This window comes from Fonsecaea erecta (genome assembly GCF_001651985.1).
Source record: "Fonsecaea erecta strain CBS 125763 chromosome Unknown Scaff14, whole genome shotgun sequence".
NCBI lineage: Eukaryota > Fungi > Ascomycota > Eurotiomycetes > Chaetothyriales > Herpotrichiellaceae > Fonsecaea > Fonsecaea erecta.
The window spans coordinates 70,015-89,089 of NW_017387257.1; the positions used below are offsets into that span (position 1 = coordinate 70,015).

At 53.7% G+C, this 19,075-nt stretch overlaps 6 protein-coding genes across 6 annotated transcripts; 3 read left to right on the forward strand and 3 right to left on the reverse strand.

Moving 5' to 3' along the window:
- Positions 1–375: 375 nt before the first annotated feature.
- On the forward strand, positions 376–3,357 carry AYL99_11342 (hypothetical protein; the record flags this gene model as incomplete). Its single annotated transcript, XM_018842848.1, has 3 exons — positions 376–680; positions 734–3,165; positions 3,218–3,357. 3 exons carry the CDS (start codon positions 376–378, stop codon positions 3,355–3,357), a joined length of 2,877 nt encoding a protein of 958 aa, XP_018687608.1.
- A 663-nt stretch (positions 3,358–4,020) lies between these two features.
- On the forward strand, positions 4,021–5,580 carry AYL99_11343 (hypothetical protein; the record flags this gene model as incomplete). The annotated part of the gene is made up of 1 exon (XM_018842849.1): positions 4,021–5,580. The coding sequence occupies one exon, from the start codon at positions 4,021–4,023 to the stop codon at positions 5,578–5,580; it is 1,560 nt and encodes a 519-aa protein (XP_018687609.1).
- Positions 5,581–6,405: 825 nt separating this feature from the next.
- On the reverse strand, positions 6,406–7,147 carry AYL99_11344 (hypothetical protein; the record flags this gene model as incomplete). Its single annotated transcript, XM_018842850.1, has 2 exons — positions 6,406–6,873; positions 6,929–7,147. The coding sequence occupies 2 exons, from the start codon at positions 7,145–7,147 to the stop codon at positions 6,406–6,408; spliced, it is 687 nt and encodes a 228-aa protein (XP_018687610.1).
- A 1,659-nt stretch (positions 7,148–8,806) lies between these two features.
- AYL99_11345 (hypothetical protein) lies at positions 8,807–10,313 on the forward strand (the record flags this gene model as incomplete). Its single annotated transcript, XM_018842851.1, has 5 exons — positions 8,807–9,026; positions 9,091–9,563; positions 9,613–9,637; positions 9,757–9,873; positions 10,180–10,313. The coding sequence occupies 5 exons, from the start codon at positions 8,807–8,809 to the stop codon at positions 10,311–10,313; spliced, it is 969 nt and encodes a 322-aa protein (XP_018687611.1).
- Positions 10,314–11,063: 750 nt separating this feature from the next.
- On the reverse strand, positions 11,064–16,325 carry AYL99_11346 (hypothetical protein; the record flags this gene model as incomplete). Its single annotated transcript, XM_018842852.1, has 1 exon — positions 11,064–16,325. One exon carries the CDS (start codon positions 16,323–16,325, stop codon positions 11,064–11,066), a length of 5,262 nt encoding a protein of 1,753 aa, XP_018687612.1.
- Positions 16,326–16,902: 577 nt separating this feature from the next.
- AYL99_11347 (hypothetical protein) lies at positions 16,903–18,795 on the reverse strand (the record flags this gene model as incomplete). The annotated part of the gene is made up of 2 exons (XM_018842853.1): positions 16,903–17,328; positions 17,422–18,795. 2 exons carry the CDS (start codon positions 18,793–18,795, stop codon positions 16,903–16,905), a joined length of 1,800 nt encoding a protein of 599 aa, XP_018687613.1.
- Between the last annotated feature and the right edge of the window lie 280 nt (positions 18,796–19,075).

Consider the following 19,075-nt stretch of genomic DNA (forward strand, 5'->3'; position numbering starts at 1 on the left):
GGAGCTGTACATATAGCAGCGACGCTTTATGACACTTGCAGTTAGTCTATTGGCAATATGTCGCCGCTACAAACAGGCTGCCAAGGCCATCCACATTTGGACAGATCACTATGTATGCATCTTCTGGCGGTCGCAGTCTCCCCTCACAACAACTTGTCAACGGCTTCAGGAAGTCCTCGTTCTCGCTTTCTACCCTTGGTCCGACTTTTGATCTCTGGGACGCTTCCGGAACGGCCTTGAGAGAGTTACCACAATGCTTTGATTCTTCCCCACCGCAGCCCACCGATCTCCGCGCACCTTGTATCGACATCCTTCAATCGCCGTTAGAGACCCTCCCTGATATTTTTCGGCTGTCCTGAGAGCATTCCCGCAACCATGGCGACCTTCCTCGAGAACTCGTACAGTCTCGTGCATCTTGACAACACAGCGGACCAGCCGAGTCAGCAGGACCTCAAGACACAACTGGAAAAGGGCACAGATGAGACCAAGATGGAAACCATGCGGAGGATTCTCACCATCATGCTGAATGGCGATCCCATGCCCAATTTATTGATGCACATTATCCGTTTCGTCATGCCTTCAAAAAGCAAATCTCTGAAAAAACTTCTATACTTTTACTATGAGATCTGCCCCAAGCTGGACGCCAATGGAAAGTTGAAGCAGGAAATGATTCTTGTCTGGTGGGCACGACTGCCTCTGCAGGTATAAGAACATTAAGGCTGACAGCCACTAGTAATGGAATTCGGAACGATCTCCAGCATCCCAACGAGTTCGTTCGAGGGAATACCCTGCGCTTCCTTTCCAAACTTCGAGAACCCGAATTGATCGAACCGCTCCTCTCCGCCGCACAAACTTGCCTTGACCACAGGCATGCCTATGTGAGAAAGAACGCGGTGTGGGCCTTGGCCTCTGTTTACCAGAACGCCCAGCATCTAATTCCGGACGCCCCTGAGATGCTCCACACGTTCCTCGCGGGCGAGAGCGACACAACCTGCAAAAGGAATGCTTTTGCGGCATTGATGAGTATCAGCCATGACAAAGCGTTGGAGTATCTCACCGGAGTCCTAGATGGAGTGCCCAATGCCGACGAGCTGCTTCAGCTGGTTGAACTTGAGTTTATCCGGAAAGATGCTGTGCAAAACCAAGCAAACAAGGCGCGCTATTTACGGCTGATCTTTGATCTCTTGGAAGCGAACGCAAGCACGGTTGTCTATGAAGCAGCGACTTCGCTGACGGCTCTAACAAACAACCCCGTGGCTGTCAAGGCGGCCGCTGGGAAACTCATCGAGCTAAGCATCAAAGAGGCGGACAACAATGTCAAGCTTATCGTGCTTGATCGTGTTGACCAGCTGCGGAGACGGAACGAGGGCGTGCTGGACGATCTTACCATGGAAATCCTGCGAGTGCTGTCCAGCCCTGATTTGGACGTCCGACGTAAGGCATTGGCGATCGCCATGGAGATGGTATCCAGTAAGAATGTCCAAGAGATTGTCATGCTGCTGAAGAAGGAATTGAGCAAGACGGTGGTTGAGCAATATGAAAAGAACTCAGAGTACCGACAACTCCTCATTCAGTCGATCCACCACTGCGCCATCAAGTTCTCCGAGATTGCGGCCAGCGTTGTCGATGTCTTGATGGACTTTATTGCCGACTTCAACAATAGCTCTGCGGTGGATGTCATCTCCTTTGTCAAGGAGGTGGTGGAGAAATTCCCCAAGCTCAGATCATCCATCGTGGAACGCCTTGTGTCAACGTTGGGCGAGGTCCGTGCAGGAAAGGTATATCGTGGTTCGCTCTGGGTGATCGGTGAATATTCCTTACAAGAGAACGACATCAAGGAGGCATGGAAACGTATTCGGGCGAGCCTTGGGGAGATTCCTATACTCGCTTCGGAACAACGGCTGTTAGATGAGCAGTCGAATGAGGATGGCGAGCCGAAGGAGCAGGTCAACGGCCACGCCGCACCCAAACCAGCCTCTAGTGGATCACGCAAAGTCCTTGCGGATGGCACATACGCAACCGAGAGCGCGTTGACGAGCGATTCGGCCGCAAAAGCGCGACTGGAGGCAGTCAAAGCAGCACAGAAACCTCCCCTGAGACAACTTATTCTCGACGGTGACTATTACCTGGCGACGGTGCTTTCATCTACCTTGACCAAATTAGTTATGCGCCACTCGGAGATCTCGACGGATCAGGCGCGTACGAACGCCTTACGTGCCGAGGCCATGCTGATCATGATTTCGATTGTCCGAGTTGGGCAGTCGCAGTTTGTCAAGGCGCCTATCGACGAGGATTCGGTGGATCGAATCATGTCTTGTGTACGAGCCTTGGCTGAATTCACCGAACGCAAAGAACTGGAGGTATCCTTCCTGGACGACACTAGGAAGGCTTTCAGGGCCATGGTCCAGGCCGAAGAGAAGAAACGGGCCGCCAAAGAAGCAGTGGAAAAGGCCAAAACAGCCGTCCAAGTGGACGATGTTCTTTCGATACGACAGCTGTCGAAGAAGAATGCGGGCGACGGCACCGATGAAATGGAACTTGACTTGGAGAAAGCAACCGGCGGCGATGCTTCATTCGAAGATCTGTCTTCGAAGCTGAGTCGTGTGGTGCAGCTTACCGGGTTTTCAGATCCCGTATACGCCGAGGCATATGTCAAGGTACACCAGTTCGACATCATCCTGGATGTACTTCTGGTCAATCAGACAACGGAGACTCTCCAGAACCTGTCGGTGGAGTTTGCTACGCTGGGCGACTTGAAGGTGGTGGAACGACCTACTACCCACAATCTCGGACCACACGATTTCCTCAACGTGCAATCGACCATCAAGGTGTCAAGCACGGACACCGGAGTGATCTTCGGCAATGTCGTCTATGACTCGCCGTCTGGAACAGATACGCATGTTGTCATCCTGAATGATGTGCATGCAGATATAATGGACTATATTCAGCCGGCCACATGCTCAGAGTCCGCGTTTAGGACAATGTGGACCGAGTTTGAATGGGAGAACAAGGTCAATATCAACAGCAAAGCCACGACGAAGACGTTACGAGAGTTCTTGGATCAACTCATGAAGAGTACGAATATGACGTGTTTGACACCAGAAGCCAGTCTAAAGGGCGACTGTCAGTTCTTGAGTGCAAATCTGTATGCAAGGAGTGTTTTCGGTAAGTGATTGCTCAACGTGCGAATTGCACCAGTGACTAATTCTGGGTTCAGGGGAGGATGCATTGGCGAACTTGAGCATAGAAAAGACGGCGGACAACTCGATTGTGGGATTTATTCGGATTCGGTCACGGTCACAGGGACTGGCCCTAAGTCTGGGGTCATTGAAGGGTTTGAAGGCCGGCACATACTAGACGATGGATCTATGAAAACCTGGGGACTGTCGAGCACCAGCAGTGCCGGCGATTCCCTCGGTTTGGTCCCTGGGGATGGGCAGCAGAGTCGCGGTCAAAGGGGGGTGTGTGTGTGTCAAGTGCATGATACAAGACATGTGCACAATGAAGACCACCACATACAGGGCTGACCCAGGGGGGAATGCAAGGATGGGCGGATACTCGGACACTGGGGTCTTCGGTATAGCCTAGTGCCTCGAGGTTGGAGGTTGTGGCGGTGCGGACATCGGAGGTCTAGCAGTGGGCCACCGCCGACAGATCCACCCCAAAATGCTCCCCGCCGAATGGTCGCGTCTCACCTGCGCAGCTCCATCTCCAAAGGCCGCAAAGCCCAAAGGGAAAAGAAAAGCCATCCATCCACCATCCACCATCCCAGCCATCTCGTTGTGCCAACAATGCCAACAAATGCCATCAAGTCCCCAGTCCCAAGTCCTGACGCTTCATCATGTCTCTAGACTTCTGTCGTAAATATCACTGTAAGGGTTTTGCATCACTAACACGTGTCTTGTCGGGCATCTTTTTCTGCCACTCACTCTCACCTCCCTAGCTCTCTCGTGTCGTCCTCATCTGCTCCTCGCAAATCACCATCGCCAGACAGCAATCCTCCGTCCACTCACAGTGCCTATGGCACCATGGCTGCAACTGGCAGCGTTACCCTCCTCACTCCTCATCCTTATCACCAGCTCGATTCCGTCAGTGACCGCCCAGGATCTGGACTGGCAGTGGCCCTACAATCTCCCCCCGGACTCGAAATACTACCCCGAAGATGAATTGCTGGTCAGACGAGATTTGGACGTGCAACGGAAGCTGCAAAAGAGCAACCCGACCGGGGTGAGGAAAATGAGCGGAGATCCTGGAGAGATGTTCTACCTGCAATACTGGGGCTTTGACGAGCAGCAGGACGAGGAAGAGTTCCACATGGACTCGTTAGACTGGGCCAATGCGACCCTATTCGCATCCTTCCATCAGCCAGTCCGCGTCCACGACAGTTATCAAAATCCACGCATCTTTCGGCGACTGCTACCGGGCTGGCATCTCTTCGCAGAGCGGGATTTCCAGTGTCCGACAGGCACATCGGCGTGCACCTCGATCGATCGACCCAACAGCTGCTGCGCGACGGGCTACACGTGCCAATTGGTCCAGGACACGGGGAACGGGCTGGGAGACGTCGGATGCTGTCCCAACGGCCAGGTGTGTGGGGATGCGCTGTCGACATCCTGCGCAAGTGGATATACATCGTGTCCGAACAACCCAGGCGGTGGCTGCTGTCTGCCGGGATACGCATGCTACCAGGTCGGATGTGTGCAGACATCGACCGCGACGATTTTGACGACCCCAACGCCATCCACGACGACGGTGACGAGCTACACGACGGTGACGCCTTCGCCCTCGACCCCTCCGCCCACGACACACACATCCACGACCACGACCGCCCCCACATCAACCAAAATTTCCAGTGTCTCACCCTTACCTCCAGTTATTTCCACCGTCACCCTTACGGTCACGGTCACATCCGCCACCACCCTCCCACTCACCTGTTCCTCGGGCTTCCGCTCGTGTCCGGCCTCACTGGGGGGTGGATGCTGTCCGACAGACCGGCAATGCGGATCAGCCAACTGTCCTGCGCTCTCTTCAACGTCCTCGTCTTCGTCCGCGACGCCTGAACCGCCCGTGCGGCCGACCTCTCTCACCACGACGGTGGAAACCACAACAACCACCTCGACGCACTCCACGTCGCTCTCGTACCCGGTGACGGGGTGTCCGACGGGCTTCTACGCGTGCTCGGCCTACTACCCGGGCGGGTGCTGCCAGATCGGGCGTGACTGCGCATCGACGTCGTGTCCGGCGCTACCGTCGACGACGCTCGTCTCGGGCAGCACATTGACGATCGTCGCGCCCACGGGTCCGGGTATCACCGCCCCCGCCACGCAGGTGACGGGCAGTTGTGCCCACGGCTGGTCGAGCTGCGCCCCGAGCGTCGGCGGCGGGTGCTGTCCGAGCGGCTACGTCTGCGGCGTGACCAGCTGCAACGTGCCCGCGGACGTGACCGGGGGCGGGAAAGGCGTGGGCAAGGAGGCGCCGGTCAATGCAGCCGCGAGCGAGAGGAAGCTTTGCCGGGGCGGGATGTCATGGGTATTATTACCACCATTCCTACTGCTGGGCATATGGATGCTGGCGTTTTGACGTCCTTCAAACATTCCTTGGGGGGTGTGGGCATGGATGGGTGGTACTTTTCTGGGATGGCGTGGTCGAGAAGGTGAGCTTTCTCGGTTTTAATATGCATGTCCCCTATGTACAGTGTGAGTGGTGGACACTCATGGGGGCATTCTGCGCAGGGACAACACGGCACATAACAACTTGGCACACCTCCATCACATTACTGCACATTTTGAGCCAGGGAAGATTGATAACCCTGAGGGGAGGCGGGCGCTGGAGCCAAGAGTCGAATGGCTGATTGAATAATTGATTGATGAGAGACTCGAGAGATGATGAATAGTGGATAGACTTGGTTTCTTGTCTGGAAGGAAGGAAGACAAGAATCGATCGATCGATCGCTTCTTCCTCTTCCTCTTCCTCTTCCTCTCAGGTCGTACAAGTAAGTGGCTCTTGACTCAAGACCCAGCCAGAGCTGCCGTCTCCTAAGCTGAAGAACAAGAAGGCCGACGGATCCCCCTCAAACGTTCAGACGTGTCTGTCTCAAAAAAAAAAACAGCAAAGAAAAAACAGATTGTAAGATTTGACGCCCAAAAGCCATCAATCGTTCGTTCGATCCGACGTTCTTTGCTGCTCCCCTTGCCTCCCGTGTGTATATCCCTCGTGTACCCTTCCGTCCGTCCGTTCCGTTCTGTTACACGTACACTGTCGGAGGATGTTGGCGTCTTCCTTGGCCAGTATCTCGTCCGGACTCCGATTCGTTACTTAACGCCCTGCGCCCGTGCTCAAAGTCATTTTCTCCTCGGTGAACGATGTCCTTCCAGTCCCTAGAAGCCTGCAACCCCAAGACGCCCGTCACGAGGCTTGTTGCGGCGGCACCGCCGCCAGCTCGTCATATTCCTTCAGCTTGCGCTGCACCACCTCTAGGGCATGCCGCTTGACCAGTTCTTTGTCTTCCCTCACGTCGACCTGTAGGACGTCCCATTCAAGCTCTTCCTCGGGCTCTTCCAAGGTGGCCATCTGGCTGTGGACCATGCCTTCTTTCATGTAATGGCCCACCCGGGCCGCCACTCTCGCTTGCAGCGTGGCTTCGTCGACCTTGAGGTAGATGAAGTGGACTTGGACGGAAGGATGCTCGTAGTTGGCGACTCGAATCACGTCGCGGTATTTGCGCTTTAGGGCCGAGCATGTGACAATGACCGAGTTGGAGGTCTGGAGCTTCTTGATGGCTTCTTCTCGGAGGGTGATCAGCCAATCCCAGCGGTCGGCATCGGTCAGGGGGATTCCGGACGCCATCTTTTGCTTGTTGGCTATGGGATGGTACTGTTGCTTGCATTTAGCCTAGAACGAAAACGGGACAAGGTGTGGAGTAACATACATCATCCCCCTCGATGTAGGGTAACGACAACTCAGCCGCAAGGTGCTGTGCGACGGTGGTCTTTCCACATCCTGCAGGACCGGTGATGATCCAGATGTGTTCCAGATGGTCGGTACCGTTTTGCATGACTCGCGCGGAAGTCCCGTTGGCGGTTGAAGAAACAGGTCGGTGAGGGTGCCGAAAGGGATGAGGTCTAGCAGTTCGTTCTGTCGACAGCATGGCGGCGATATGTCAGGCACAGCAAACGGGGGGGGTGATGTCACGATTGACGCGAACACGAGATGGGCCGCTTAGAGCCGGGGAGACACGCGAGCAAACAAGGAGCAGCGAGCGAGAGGAACAAGGCCGTGGGGGTGAAGCCAGGTCAACACAAGGAAGAGGAAGAAGCAAGGAAGCCGGTCACTTACTAGGAGGGAGGAGGAGGAGGAGGAGGAGGAAGAGGAGTGAGATATAAAGATGAAGCTCATACAGCGGGCGTAGGGGCACCGGGGGTAAAAGATTGACGTTGGGCTCACTGAAAATTGCTGTATTGGGTGGCGGTCAGTGCTGAATTGTTGGATAGGAAAGGGTCAAGACTCGACACGGCAAGCATGGGCATGGACGTCGCGCAGAGCTGGATGGAAGAATTCAGGGTGACTGTTGCCCGGTCTTACCCCACACCCAGTAGGAAACCCACCCTGTTCGGCGACGCTGCCGGCCAAAATCTGGCGATGTTGACCGGGTGGCTGAAGCAAATCAAGTTCCCGTCTTGGATGGGTGATGGGTGATACCGAGAAAGGTGAATTGGGTGGAAACGGGCGCCCTCAGACGCAGTGCTCGCATCGAATCGAAAACGTCGGAGAGCACCGACAACGAGTTGAATGGTGTGGGAGAGAGTTTTGGAGAATGTGCCGCCTGCGGGGAAGACGGGACAAGCATCCAAGATGAGATCGGCAATTGAAGCGTCAGCTGTGACTTCGGAGCCGCAATACAGAGTAGTAGCCGTTGCCGACGGAGATGTTGCTGCAGGTGGATGGACGGCCAGGAAGCCTTCGAGAGCGACATATGTATGTCCATTGGGAGCCCATAACTGCCCCTGTTAATTGTTCAGAGCCCTCCTCTTGACTGAGCACAGCATCCTTGTCGACGTCAGAGAGTGTCCGGTCTCGGCCTTATGGTGGGAATGGTTCAGGGGATCATAGAGGTCGTGTCAAGCCAGCCACGTGGCTGAAGTCGAGAAAAGGACACTTGATGCAGATGCAGAATATTGATGAAGGAGGCCTGAGCCATGGTTGGGTCCAGGCCAGTCTCTCGATGGGTGGACGGGGGCAGGTGGTGAGTAAAATCAAAGGTCAAGTGGATGGCTTGTCGCTGCAGTGGTTGTTGAAAGTGAATTCGGAGAGACTGCCAACAACAGCATTAGCATCTCCAACTTAATTTATTACGGTGTTGAAGGTCCCGTCGATGGGAGAATGGATATATGCACTAATTAGGGATACAATAATGGAACCTCAGCACGTGTTCTTCTTCTACGTTGGCCACACAACAGCACAGCCATCTGTGTCTAACCAGACCCAGTTCATGGACTGGCCACTGAAGACAACAGAAGGCCATTTGGTACCTGTCGATGCACTTGGAGATCTAACGGTATCTTAATGATTGGTGATGCCAAGAAATCGCAGCTGCAAAAGCACGGTTAGCACCGACTGGGGTGAGCACAAGGCGGCATCACGGGCAGCCTATCTCCTACTGACTGCTACTACCTCCAGTAATAGTGCAACGCAACGCGACAACATCTCTGCTGCGTCTCCCATATCTACAGACGACATCCTCCTCGCAACATCTATACGCTAGATTACTACAGCTGCACCACTTCCTCCGTTCCCCACCTTGCCCACCATGTCCGCTTTCTTCTTCTCGACACCTGTGGATATCGACATTGTCCTCGAAGATGCCGACGAGCGGCAGACGGTCGATGTCAAGCTCGACAAGAACAGGCGGGAAAAGGCTCCCCTGTATCTTGATGGCGAGTCCGTCAAAGGCGCAGTCACAATAAGACCCAAGGACGGGAAAAGGTTGGAACACACTGGGATCAAGGTCCAATTCATCGGATTGATAGGTATGCCACAATCAGAGGCCAGCTGGCTGGCGAGACCCTAGAACCTGACATCTCGCTTGTCTAGAAATGTTCTTCGACCGCGGAAACCATTACGAGTTCTTGTCGCTGGGACAGGAACTGGCTGCGCCCGGAGAACTGCAACACCCCCAGACATTCCCCTTCAATTTCAAAAACGTCGAAAAGCAATACGAGTCGTACAACGGCATCAACGTCAAGCTACGATACTTTGTGCGCGTCACCGTCTCCAGAAGGATGGCAGATGTCATCCGGGAAAAGGACATTTGGGTCTACTCCTACCGGATACCCCCGGAAACAAACAGCTCGATCAAGATGGACGTGGGCATTGAAGACTGTCTGCACATCGAGTTCGAGTACTCCAAGAGTAAATACCATCTCAAGGACGTCATCGTGGGAAGGATCTATTTCTTGCTGGTCAGGCTGAAGATCAAACACATGGAGCTGTCCATCATCCGACGGGAGACGACCGGTGTCGCCCCCAACCAATACAACGAGAGCGAAACCTTGGTGCGGTTCGAGGTACGTATTTCACCGTCGTGCATGTTCTGGCTGCTCACATTGTTGTCAGATTATGGATGGTTCACCATCACGAGGTACGATCCCCCCAAGTTGCCACACCACGTGTTTCAGTGGAGTTTCGATGTCTCTCCTCGTGAATCAACACATTTGGAGGACAAGCGATGATAAGAATGATATACTGATGAGAATCTAGGCGAAACAATTCCAATCCGACTGTTCCTCGGAGGATTTGACCTGACGCCCACCTTCCGAGAGGTGAACAAGAAATATTCTACCAGATACTACCTCAGTCTGGTGCTGATTGACGAAGGTACGTTTCTATGATATCCCCCCGCTTCTAAACAAGCTGCCCGGTATTGGAGACTTCAGCCAGAGAACCCTGGACTCTTGTGTTCCAGCCTTGCTCGTGCAAACGTCCACAGACTGGTTATCCCCCACTAAAGAAAGGCTCGTCTTCAGTCGCCGACAGGTGCACACGAATTGCCCGTTCGGCAGCCGCATGTCCCCACGCTAGGCCTGGTGTCCGGAATTCTCAATACCCGCTCAACATCCGCCTAACATGCCTCCAGAAGCGCAATATTCACCTCTTTGGATCTGGCTAACATCCTGCACACAGACGCCCGCCGCTACTTCAAGCAGTCAGAAATCGTCCTCTATCGACAGGCGCCCGAACTCCTTCCCCCACTAGCGACAGACCAGCCTGGCGCCGGCGGGAAGCTGCCCATCCATACTCCGCCGACACCTGCCTAAATCCACGATTCCTTTCCGCAAAGTATCCCTCTCCATTGGTCGGGTCCGACCATTCGGCCGGGAAAGAATGGCTCCTTCCCCACAACGCTGCAGGCGCCTAAATCGGATTTATAGTGCCCGAAAATCCACCACCAGAAAGGGGAATTTTGCCCGTCGAGTCAGACAGACTTGGACGATCCAAAAGTGGCAGAATTCTACGAGTTCCATTCGGGACGTCGTCTCGGTCGGTCCGTGTGCGAGTCACCTCACAGCGGCATGTCGGCCTTTGGGCATCGAGTCTTCACCCCCCATCAACATGGTTGTGCTCTGAGACCATGGAAAACTATACCTAGACTCGATTGAGCGATGGTCTGCGGTCGGGTCATTTTCACGCCTGACTGGGCAATCATACGGCGATAACTGCTAGAGTTATTATGCCTGTGCTTCTCCAGAACTCCATGCGCATTACATTTTCCCGCAACTCAAACCGTTCAGGCAGGCAGTTGCTCTCCAAATATCAAGTCGAAGCCTGGATCTATCAGATGATGCGCTGTCAGTTCCGCGCGTCGCTCAAACTTTTATCCCAGTTTCGATCCTCAGTCTCTCTCTGTCTATCTCGCTCCCACACATCATCAGTGATACACTCGAGATTTCTCAGCCACGGGGGAGGGGGCGCTCTCATTAGTAGTCATTCGCGAAGCTTGGTCTCCATCTCCGTTCTCGTACCCAAGAAGGCAATGCCTGTCTTCTTCCATCTCTTCTTCTTCTTCTTCAAAACCCCGTAAATCCCCATTCCTCGCCCACAAGCCTCGCCCAGCTCTCCAGCGCCGCCTCGACGGCCTTCCCGGGCTCGTCGTCCTGCCACGCCCGTGCCCCGGGACCTCTTAATCGGGGCAGGCCCTGCCAGAACTTCTGGAGACGCAGCATCAAGCCGTAGAGGATGCGAAGGTGGGATTTGCCGTCGTCGTCATCGTCCCTGACGACCACCACCACCGGTGCGTGAGGAGAAGGGCCGTTCTCTAATGGGGAGGGAGGTTTCTCGTCGAGACCCCGCGTCGTCGTCATCATCGTCCTGGCGATCGCCTGCCCGTCGCTCCTCAACTCGACGAACTTGGAGAGCACGACCTGCAATTCCGCCTGCTGGGGTTCGGGCGGCGGCGTGAGACCGCGTAGTCGCTGGTCCGCGAGAAACGTCTTGGAGGGGTGCGCCACGCGCAGGATGAGATAGGGCGCCGCCGCACAAGCCATCTTGGAACCATACTCGTCGCTGATATTATGATCGGTTTGGTCACCACTGCGCGTTTGCGTGGGTCTCTGCCGGGCAACGAGCCCAAATAGCGCATCCAGCGCCGCGTAGCAAATTCTTCGTCTCACAGCAAAGACGGGTCGGTGGACACTGCCAGGTCTCGTCTGGAGCAGGCCCTTCAACGGGTCCTTCTTAAGGTCGTCTGGAATGTCGTAGAACCAAGGCTTCGCGAGCAGTGAAGCCTCGAACAGGACAGCGGAGTATTCCTTGCACGCATCTTCCTTGATTTCTTGTGAAGACTGGAAAATGGAGACGATGGCCTCGTGGAGGAGCCGGAAGTGGTCGATATCGAACGTTTCATCATCGAGGATTGTCTCTTCGCTGTATTCTGGACCAGGAGGATTGGAGAGACCTCCAGAGCTCAGGATGCTGACGGCGGTCGAGGTGATGTCTGCTGCCAGACCGTCCAGCTGAGAAGAACGGACGACCGATGGTAACCTTCTGTTGCTCATATGCTTCTGTAAAGCTTCGAGCATGACCACGGTGGTGACGGTAGCATTTCTCCACAAGGGTGCTTGAGTGTTGGTCGGGATCTTCGTGTACTTCGTGTCGATGATAGCGGACAGCACCTGGCACGCCCTTTGCACGGCTAGGGTGCGGATGAAGTCCTTGTCCCCAGCATACTCCAGAATCAAATTCCGGAAGTTATCTAAACATGTGGCCGCAAAGGCGATGAACGTTGGCTTCTGCGCAGATTTTGAAATCGCAGACTTTTTCTGCTGGGCTCCGACTCGCCCTTCCTGGATATTCAGGGTGAGGCTCAGCATCCTGAGCAAGAACTGGGAATATTCTGACACTTGGTCTCGCGAGAGGGTTTTCAATATCGCCATACACTGCAAGGCCTCCTTTTGTTCCGGTGCTAGAGCTTTTACATCATTCGTATAAGGCGGATGCACGCATAACAGAATTCCGCACTCGATGGAATCCATTAACACCGGAGCCTGACTTTGTATATAGTTCGAAACGGCGAGAGGCCTCGTCTTGTATGCTTCAACAAAGACACTGGCATGGGAAGTGAGGGCCTGTTGATTTGTTGGCGGTTCTTCGCCGGGCATACGAGGGGATTGAGTGTTTCGTCCGATCTTAGCAGGATGGTAGTCTGCCCATAGCTTCATTGGAGGCACCATCAGCTCTTCATCTGCATTGTCCAACACCGAGAGTGCCGAAACGATCTTCGACAGGTTTGAGAAAGCTAACGCAGACGCAGCCAGTGAGCTTGTGCTTAACAGAGACTTTAAAACGTCCATAGTGCGAAGCCATGTATTTCGAAAGTCATCATGTCTGGCGATCACCGTTAGATTCTGAGATATTATTTGAATGATGCCCTCCGTCAGTTGAGCGGCTGACGCCATCCATTCGCTCTGGTCGTTCTTGTCGGCAGCGTACTGCATGATGCAAAATCGAACCGTGTCCAATAGACCAGCTTCAAGCATGGTTGCCCATGTATTTGAGCTTAGAGCCTCGCTCGAGGCATCAAGCATCTTCAAAAGAACTTTGATGGCTGCATTTCGAACATCTACGCGCTCGTCTTTGCACAGTTCCATCATCTGCAGCAGAATGACGCTCCAGATTGTCCCAGAAGAGGAGTTCGAGTTTCGGGCAACTGACTCTGTCCGGCTATCCAGAGTTGGCATAGAAGCGAGATCGATTGTCTCGATTCTTGACAAAGCTTGAGAGGCGAGGCTCCACAAAACAGTTGTGCTTGTCAGCGCCACGTTCAAGTCATAATGCTGAGAGCCAAATTGACGCAGGAGCTGGGCCAACTTTGCGAGTGAGTTAGGATCGAGAACACCGAGGAAGTCCGAGGTGATCAGTTGTATAGACCTGAATGCAACTCTCAGTATCTGGGCTGTCTGCACATGACTGTCGGCTTGTTCCGCTGGTGGATCGGAGGACGGTGGTGGTGCCCGTCCCCTTTTTGCGAACGAAATTGCCAGTATTTCGAGAGCAATCGGCCAGCAGTTGTTCAGAGAATCTCCACTGTGACTGAGCATACTTTCCAAAGCATCGAGAAGTCTCTTATGGATTTCCAGCTCCACACCATCATACTTGCGACCCGGGGTCTCGTCGAAGGACTCTAACTGTTTTAAGAGGGATTGTAAGCACCGGGATCGAATGGTGTCTGCCTCGCTGGCTTCGAAGCGCGGGTCATCTAGGAGCTTTACGGTCTCCATGGAGATCAAGTCCAATATACTGGCGGCATGTATACGATGATTCCCAGGGACGCTCGGGTCCTGAGAGACGCGCAGTAGACGGTTTGCAATTAGATCCCAGGAACAAGACTGCTCGGCAGAAGAAGCGAACCGGTATATGTTGATGCGCGACAAGTCGCTGAGCTTGTTGAGAACGAACCCGATCTCAAGATCCAGAGTTTTTGACTTTGTCCACAAACCCGATACACTCCGCGAAATGTGATGTGCCGGCCTTTGAGCACCCAGGCGATTGGGTGAGATAGGAGCAGCAAGACTCTGCTCCGAGGGTTGCGAATCGCTCTCCGCGTCACTCTGCCCCAGCAAGCGGAATAAGGCGTGCACGAGGATGGCAAATGAATCAACGCTGAAACTTCGTGTGCTTTCGAGCATCCTCTTGGTTGCCGCCTGGACAGCGGCTATTTCGGTTGAAAGAGTGGTCTGACCGTCGTGCCCAGAGCCCCCGATTCTTGGACTTCCTGATTGCGAGGTCGCTGTCATTGCATTCGGCATGGCAATCAAAGCCTCAACCGTCTGCATGGTCTCAATGAGGATGAACCAGGCATCCTCCTCCAAGGTCGGACCAAGAGCGATACCTAAGTTCAACAATGCTCGAAGACAAAGCAGATGCCTGACATTGAGCGGGGAGCTGCTAACCTGGAATGTGGGTGTTGGTGGTGCCTCGGTTGGGGACTTCAGCACGTCGTTGAGCATCCCGTGTTCAGCACTTGCGATTCGAGGCGACTTGATGCTTTGAGAGGCCGCTATAAAACTACTCGCATTAGACGGTATGGAGGATTTTGCCAAAGTCGTGAGCAGAGCATCTCTGGGCGTGGAAAGTTCGAGCACACCGGAAACCTGAGCTAGTTTCTGAACTGATCGGATTAAGATGTGGTAGAACTCCGAGTCCAGAGCGGCATTGAGAAACGTTGAGCAAGTGGCAAGCGCAGCAGGCCAGCAGGCCTCGATAAGTTCTGCAGAGGTGCGGATCTGGGGGAACAGTCGATGATTCGTCAGGGTCAGAGGATTTATGAGCCGCTGATATTTCTGCGACGACGATGTTGGTCGAACAGGTCTCCGTGCTGTTTCGTCGTCTGTTCGGTCTGTGGCAGAGCTGTCCCTGCGGCCCATTTCGGACGACTCACGCTGTGAAGCCCGACTTGGAACACTCAGTGGCATAATGAACTTTGACAGGCCATCACATAGATGCGAGATACAACCCAAGACTAGAGTGTATATGTACGTGCTCGGCATTGTTGGAGGACTGTTCTTCTCGGGTTGATCCATGAGCCGGACGGTTACCACGCTCCAATCAGTGCTTATACCAGTAACACTTGCATCGCTCGAGGTCACCGAGGTGATAGCACCACCCAGGCCCTGTGCTTCAATTGATGCAGCCTCTTCGCTCTTTGGGTCGGTTACCCGCTGAACGGGGACGGTCGACTGGCGGCCAAGCCCAATCAAAGACGGATCTTCCGCTGCGATGCGGACTAGGGCAGACATGAGCTGGCCTACTAATTTGACGGAGTCTTTGCCCTTGTTAAACAAGCGAAAAACTTCCCGGAAGACGTTGAATTCGGAACAGAGGGAACGGAAGAACTCGAGGAAAAGGGCACGTTTCCATAGTGGGTTACCGTCCTTCTCCAATGCGCCAATGAGCAGGGGGGCCATTTGTGCCAGTTGATCTCGGAGCTCCTCAGCGCGAGATTGCATGATGAGGAGCAAGATAGAAAGAGCACGCGCAGTCATGCCAAAGGCATCTTTTCTAGCCAAGATACGCGATAGGCCGTGCGTGAGGTTTTCGGGCCATCTCTGATCGCTGAGTTTTTCAGTTACTAGAAGCGAGTCGTAAGATAGCAGGATCGTTTGTAGAGTTTCAAGTAGAAAGCCAGTAGGGAGACTCTCCACTTTTAGGTATTGGGGTTTCTGGTGGTCGAGCAGCAGACAAAAATCATTGAAGAGCCGGACTGCGTCATCCAGACAGGCAGCTTTTAAATCCTCCCCACCACGATCACCCGTCTGCACAGCCTTTTCGAAAACCGCCGAGACCAGCTGTTGGAAGGTTGCTGCTGCTGTATTGCTCACAGCGGCGGTCCGACTGGATTGAAGAGATGCACATAGTTCCAGGACTGTCGCAAGAAGGTCTCCGTGGATGTCGTCAGCATAGAGCTGCAACAGGGAAGGGAGGGTCTGCAAAATTTTGAGTTGAGGCTCATAGCCTGCAGCGACTCCATCACGGAAAGCGTCTAGAATGTCGGAAAGCCTCGTCCGAGGGATTGCATTGCTTGCCGTCAGCCTCTGAATACAGGCGGTCCCGGTAGTTGCTAGCTTGGTATTTTTGGATCGACAGGCAAGGACAAAGGGTTCAATGAATTGTGGCCGGCGATAGAGGTCCCCAGCCAACTGAGTCTCAGATGTCACCGAGATCGATTTGAGGTCAGCGAGCGACTGCTCAGCAGCGGTGCGCACGTCATTGTGTCTTCGTTTCGAGTCCGATATGAGGCTCGCCAACTCAGACTGGAGGAATGCATGTGTCATCCCTGCTTTGCCTCATAATGGGTGGAGGAAAGGGTTGGTTGTGCTGGTGGTATGTAGGTAGTACAACAGAAGGAGTGGCTTCAAGGTGGCCTTTCGAGCGGGACGAATAGGATGTTGCCAAGGAGCAGCCCTTTTTGGGACAGTGGAAGTGCCGCTTTACGCTCATCGGTGCCGGGCATGTCTGGTGGACTCAACCCCAATGCTAGCAATGATAGTAGCCTCCGTCACGTAGAGCAGGGTAACTTCGAGTTGACAGTGTGCAAGTCGCTGGCACGAGACACAGTACAAACTGGGGGAACAGTTTCCGGTGGGTTAAAGCCCAGTGCCATGCACAAGGGATTCAAAAGTCTAAAAGCGGCATGGCCGAAGTTCAACACCTATTCACAGCTGGGAAGTGTTCCAATTGAAACCCTTTGACATTGGATCCATTGTCTGCTATCGATATTCACAGCACTGCTTGGAGTAAGATACCTGCGAGTGAACAATATCGATGACCTAGACCATGCCGCTTATTGACAATATTCTGCACCCACTCCGACGTTGTCTGTATCTAGTCGACCAGCCTACTGCCCTCAGGCTACCGATCCGTATCGACAATGTGAACTGTGATATACGCCCTTGCTGCCGTCACAAGGCCACAAACCACCCAAACAAGTCCAAATGCCACGTATCCCACTGGAAGCCAGTATTTCTTTGCATTTTCAACCGCTAGAGGAGTGTTGCGGTTCACTTCGATGAGGTCGGATTCCGAGGCGAACAGGAGTTGGCACTGGCAGCTCCGGTAGACGCCAGCTAATTGCAATACGGTGCCAATAGTGAGGACCGCTGCGTTGGCACAGACGAAGAGCCAGTAGGTCGTCTTAAGCGCTGCTTTCATGTATTTGTTTCCCTTATTGCGAAGGGTCCACTGGTAGGCGACATGAAGGGCGGGAGTGACGAAGGCAAGGATTCCATAGACGAGGAAGTTGAATGACAAACAATCCAAACCGACAGTAGGAGTGTTCTGTAGACCATCAAGAGTCAGTATTGAGACGACCGGTGTCGAACATAGTCCCATGTGGAACCAACACAGTTCTTCCGAATCAAGCTTACTTACATATGAAATAATAAAGGCTCCCGCGACTGGTGTCGCAACGCACAGCCATGCACAGCTGTGCCCGATGAGCAGTTGAAGTCCGTTACCTATAGTGATCGATGAGGATTTGACTTTCTGGCGTGCTTCCAAGAAAACAGTATTGTCGTCCTTTACGTGGAGCAATAGTATATCTGTCGGGCGTAAATCGGACAAAGTCTCTTGTGGGTTTGTCTGGATGCGCGCCAACCATTCATCCCATAGCATACTGTTGAAATACCGCTCGCGTAGCGGGAGACTCCGTTCACTCAGATCGATATATCGACCCAGCGTCGTCTTGGTCAAGCCTGCATTCACACTGCCAGCGAAGCAGTTTGCGGCGACAGAGAGAATCACCAACCAAGAATACCAGATTCCACAAGCCAATCCATTTGCAGTGTCAGTATCACCGAGCAGGGTGTAAGCATCATAGAAGATCGACGCTGTCACAGCGAGGAAGAGGATTGTAGGCAAGAAGACGGCCTTGAAGAAGTCGGTGCGGGCTTCGACGAGAGTCTTGATGGCGTTTTCCACCAGCATTCGATCTGGGGATGTGTCATCCACTCCTCTATCAGGCTCTGGCGAGACCAGTGCGTTGTGTTCATACTCCGTCTTGCTCGCGAGCATGTGGTCAACCATTCGACCTTTTTGTGCTTGGGCCATCTCTATTTCAGTATCTTGCCTATGACTGCCTTGAGTAAATTCAGTGTCGCCAACTAGGATGACCACCCATTTCAGAAGTTCAAGCCAAGGGGTGTGCCGCAAATACGGTCTCTTGGATTGACGACGCGCTATGCTGATCTCACGCAACATTATCACATCAGACCGAATTTCTGAAAAAGCACCAAAGATGGCACTTGCTGGGTCGCCCAGCAAATTGATCCACTCTTGAGTATATCCTCGCACAAACTGCCAGAACCATCTCCAGGCATAGGCAGGCTTCGTCATTGTTCCCGTTGGCTTCGACTTCGTGATTCCGCCAAAAGGACATAGGAGGAGAAGACCGATATAAGGCACGACCCAACTGGTCAGCGGCTGCAGCCACTGCGATAAGTCGCTTTGCTGGCTGCCAGGACAGTTTGCTTTGCACCATCCCATGGTGACGTTTACCGAAGGGAATGTGGTCCCTCCAGCGTAGGTATCGGTGTCGTTCAGGGCGCACGCATCCCAAGGGTCCTGGTCCAAGGCAATCCGTCTGTCATGCACTCGCGCGGCTTTCATGCAACAAATGTTGCCGTCGTAGGCCGAGGCCGAAGCTACGAAGAGACTCAATATGAGCAACATCCCTGCGCTCGCTGCTTGAAACGTTGGTAGGGGGGCCCGGAGAGCTGAGAGACTCTTTGCTCTGACAAAGGCCATGCTGGATATTAAAGTGGTGACTCAAGGACTGGCAGAACTCCTCACAATCTCCAGGGGCTTCGGCGCTGTTTTTGGCCGGTGCAAAGAAGGATGAAAGTCCATACATCTCAGCCAGAATGATGCTCGTCCGCGCTGAGGCTGAATCGGGCCCTTCGGGATTCCGTGGATTGAGTGGCTTGACATTTCCAGCGGCTAATGACATAAAGATGCCCTCCTGCGAAGAAGTGTGGCCGCTACATTGCCATATTGACGGAGAGAAAGCGAGGGTCTTGCGCAAGTG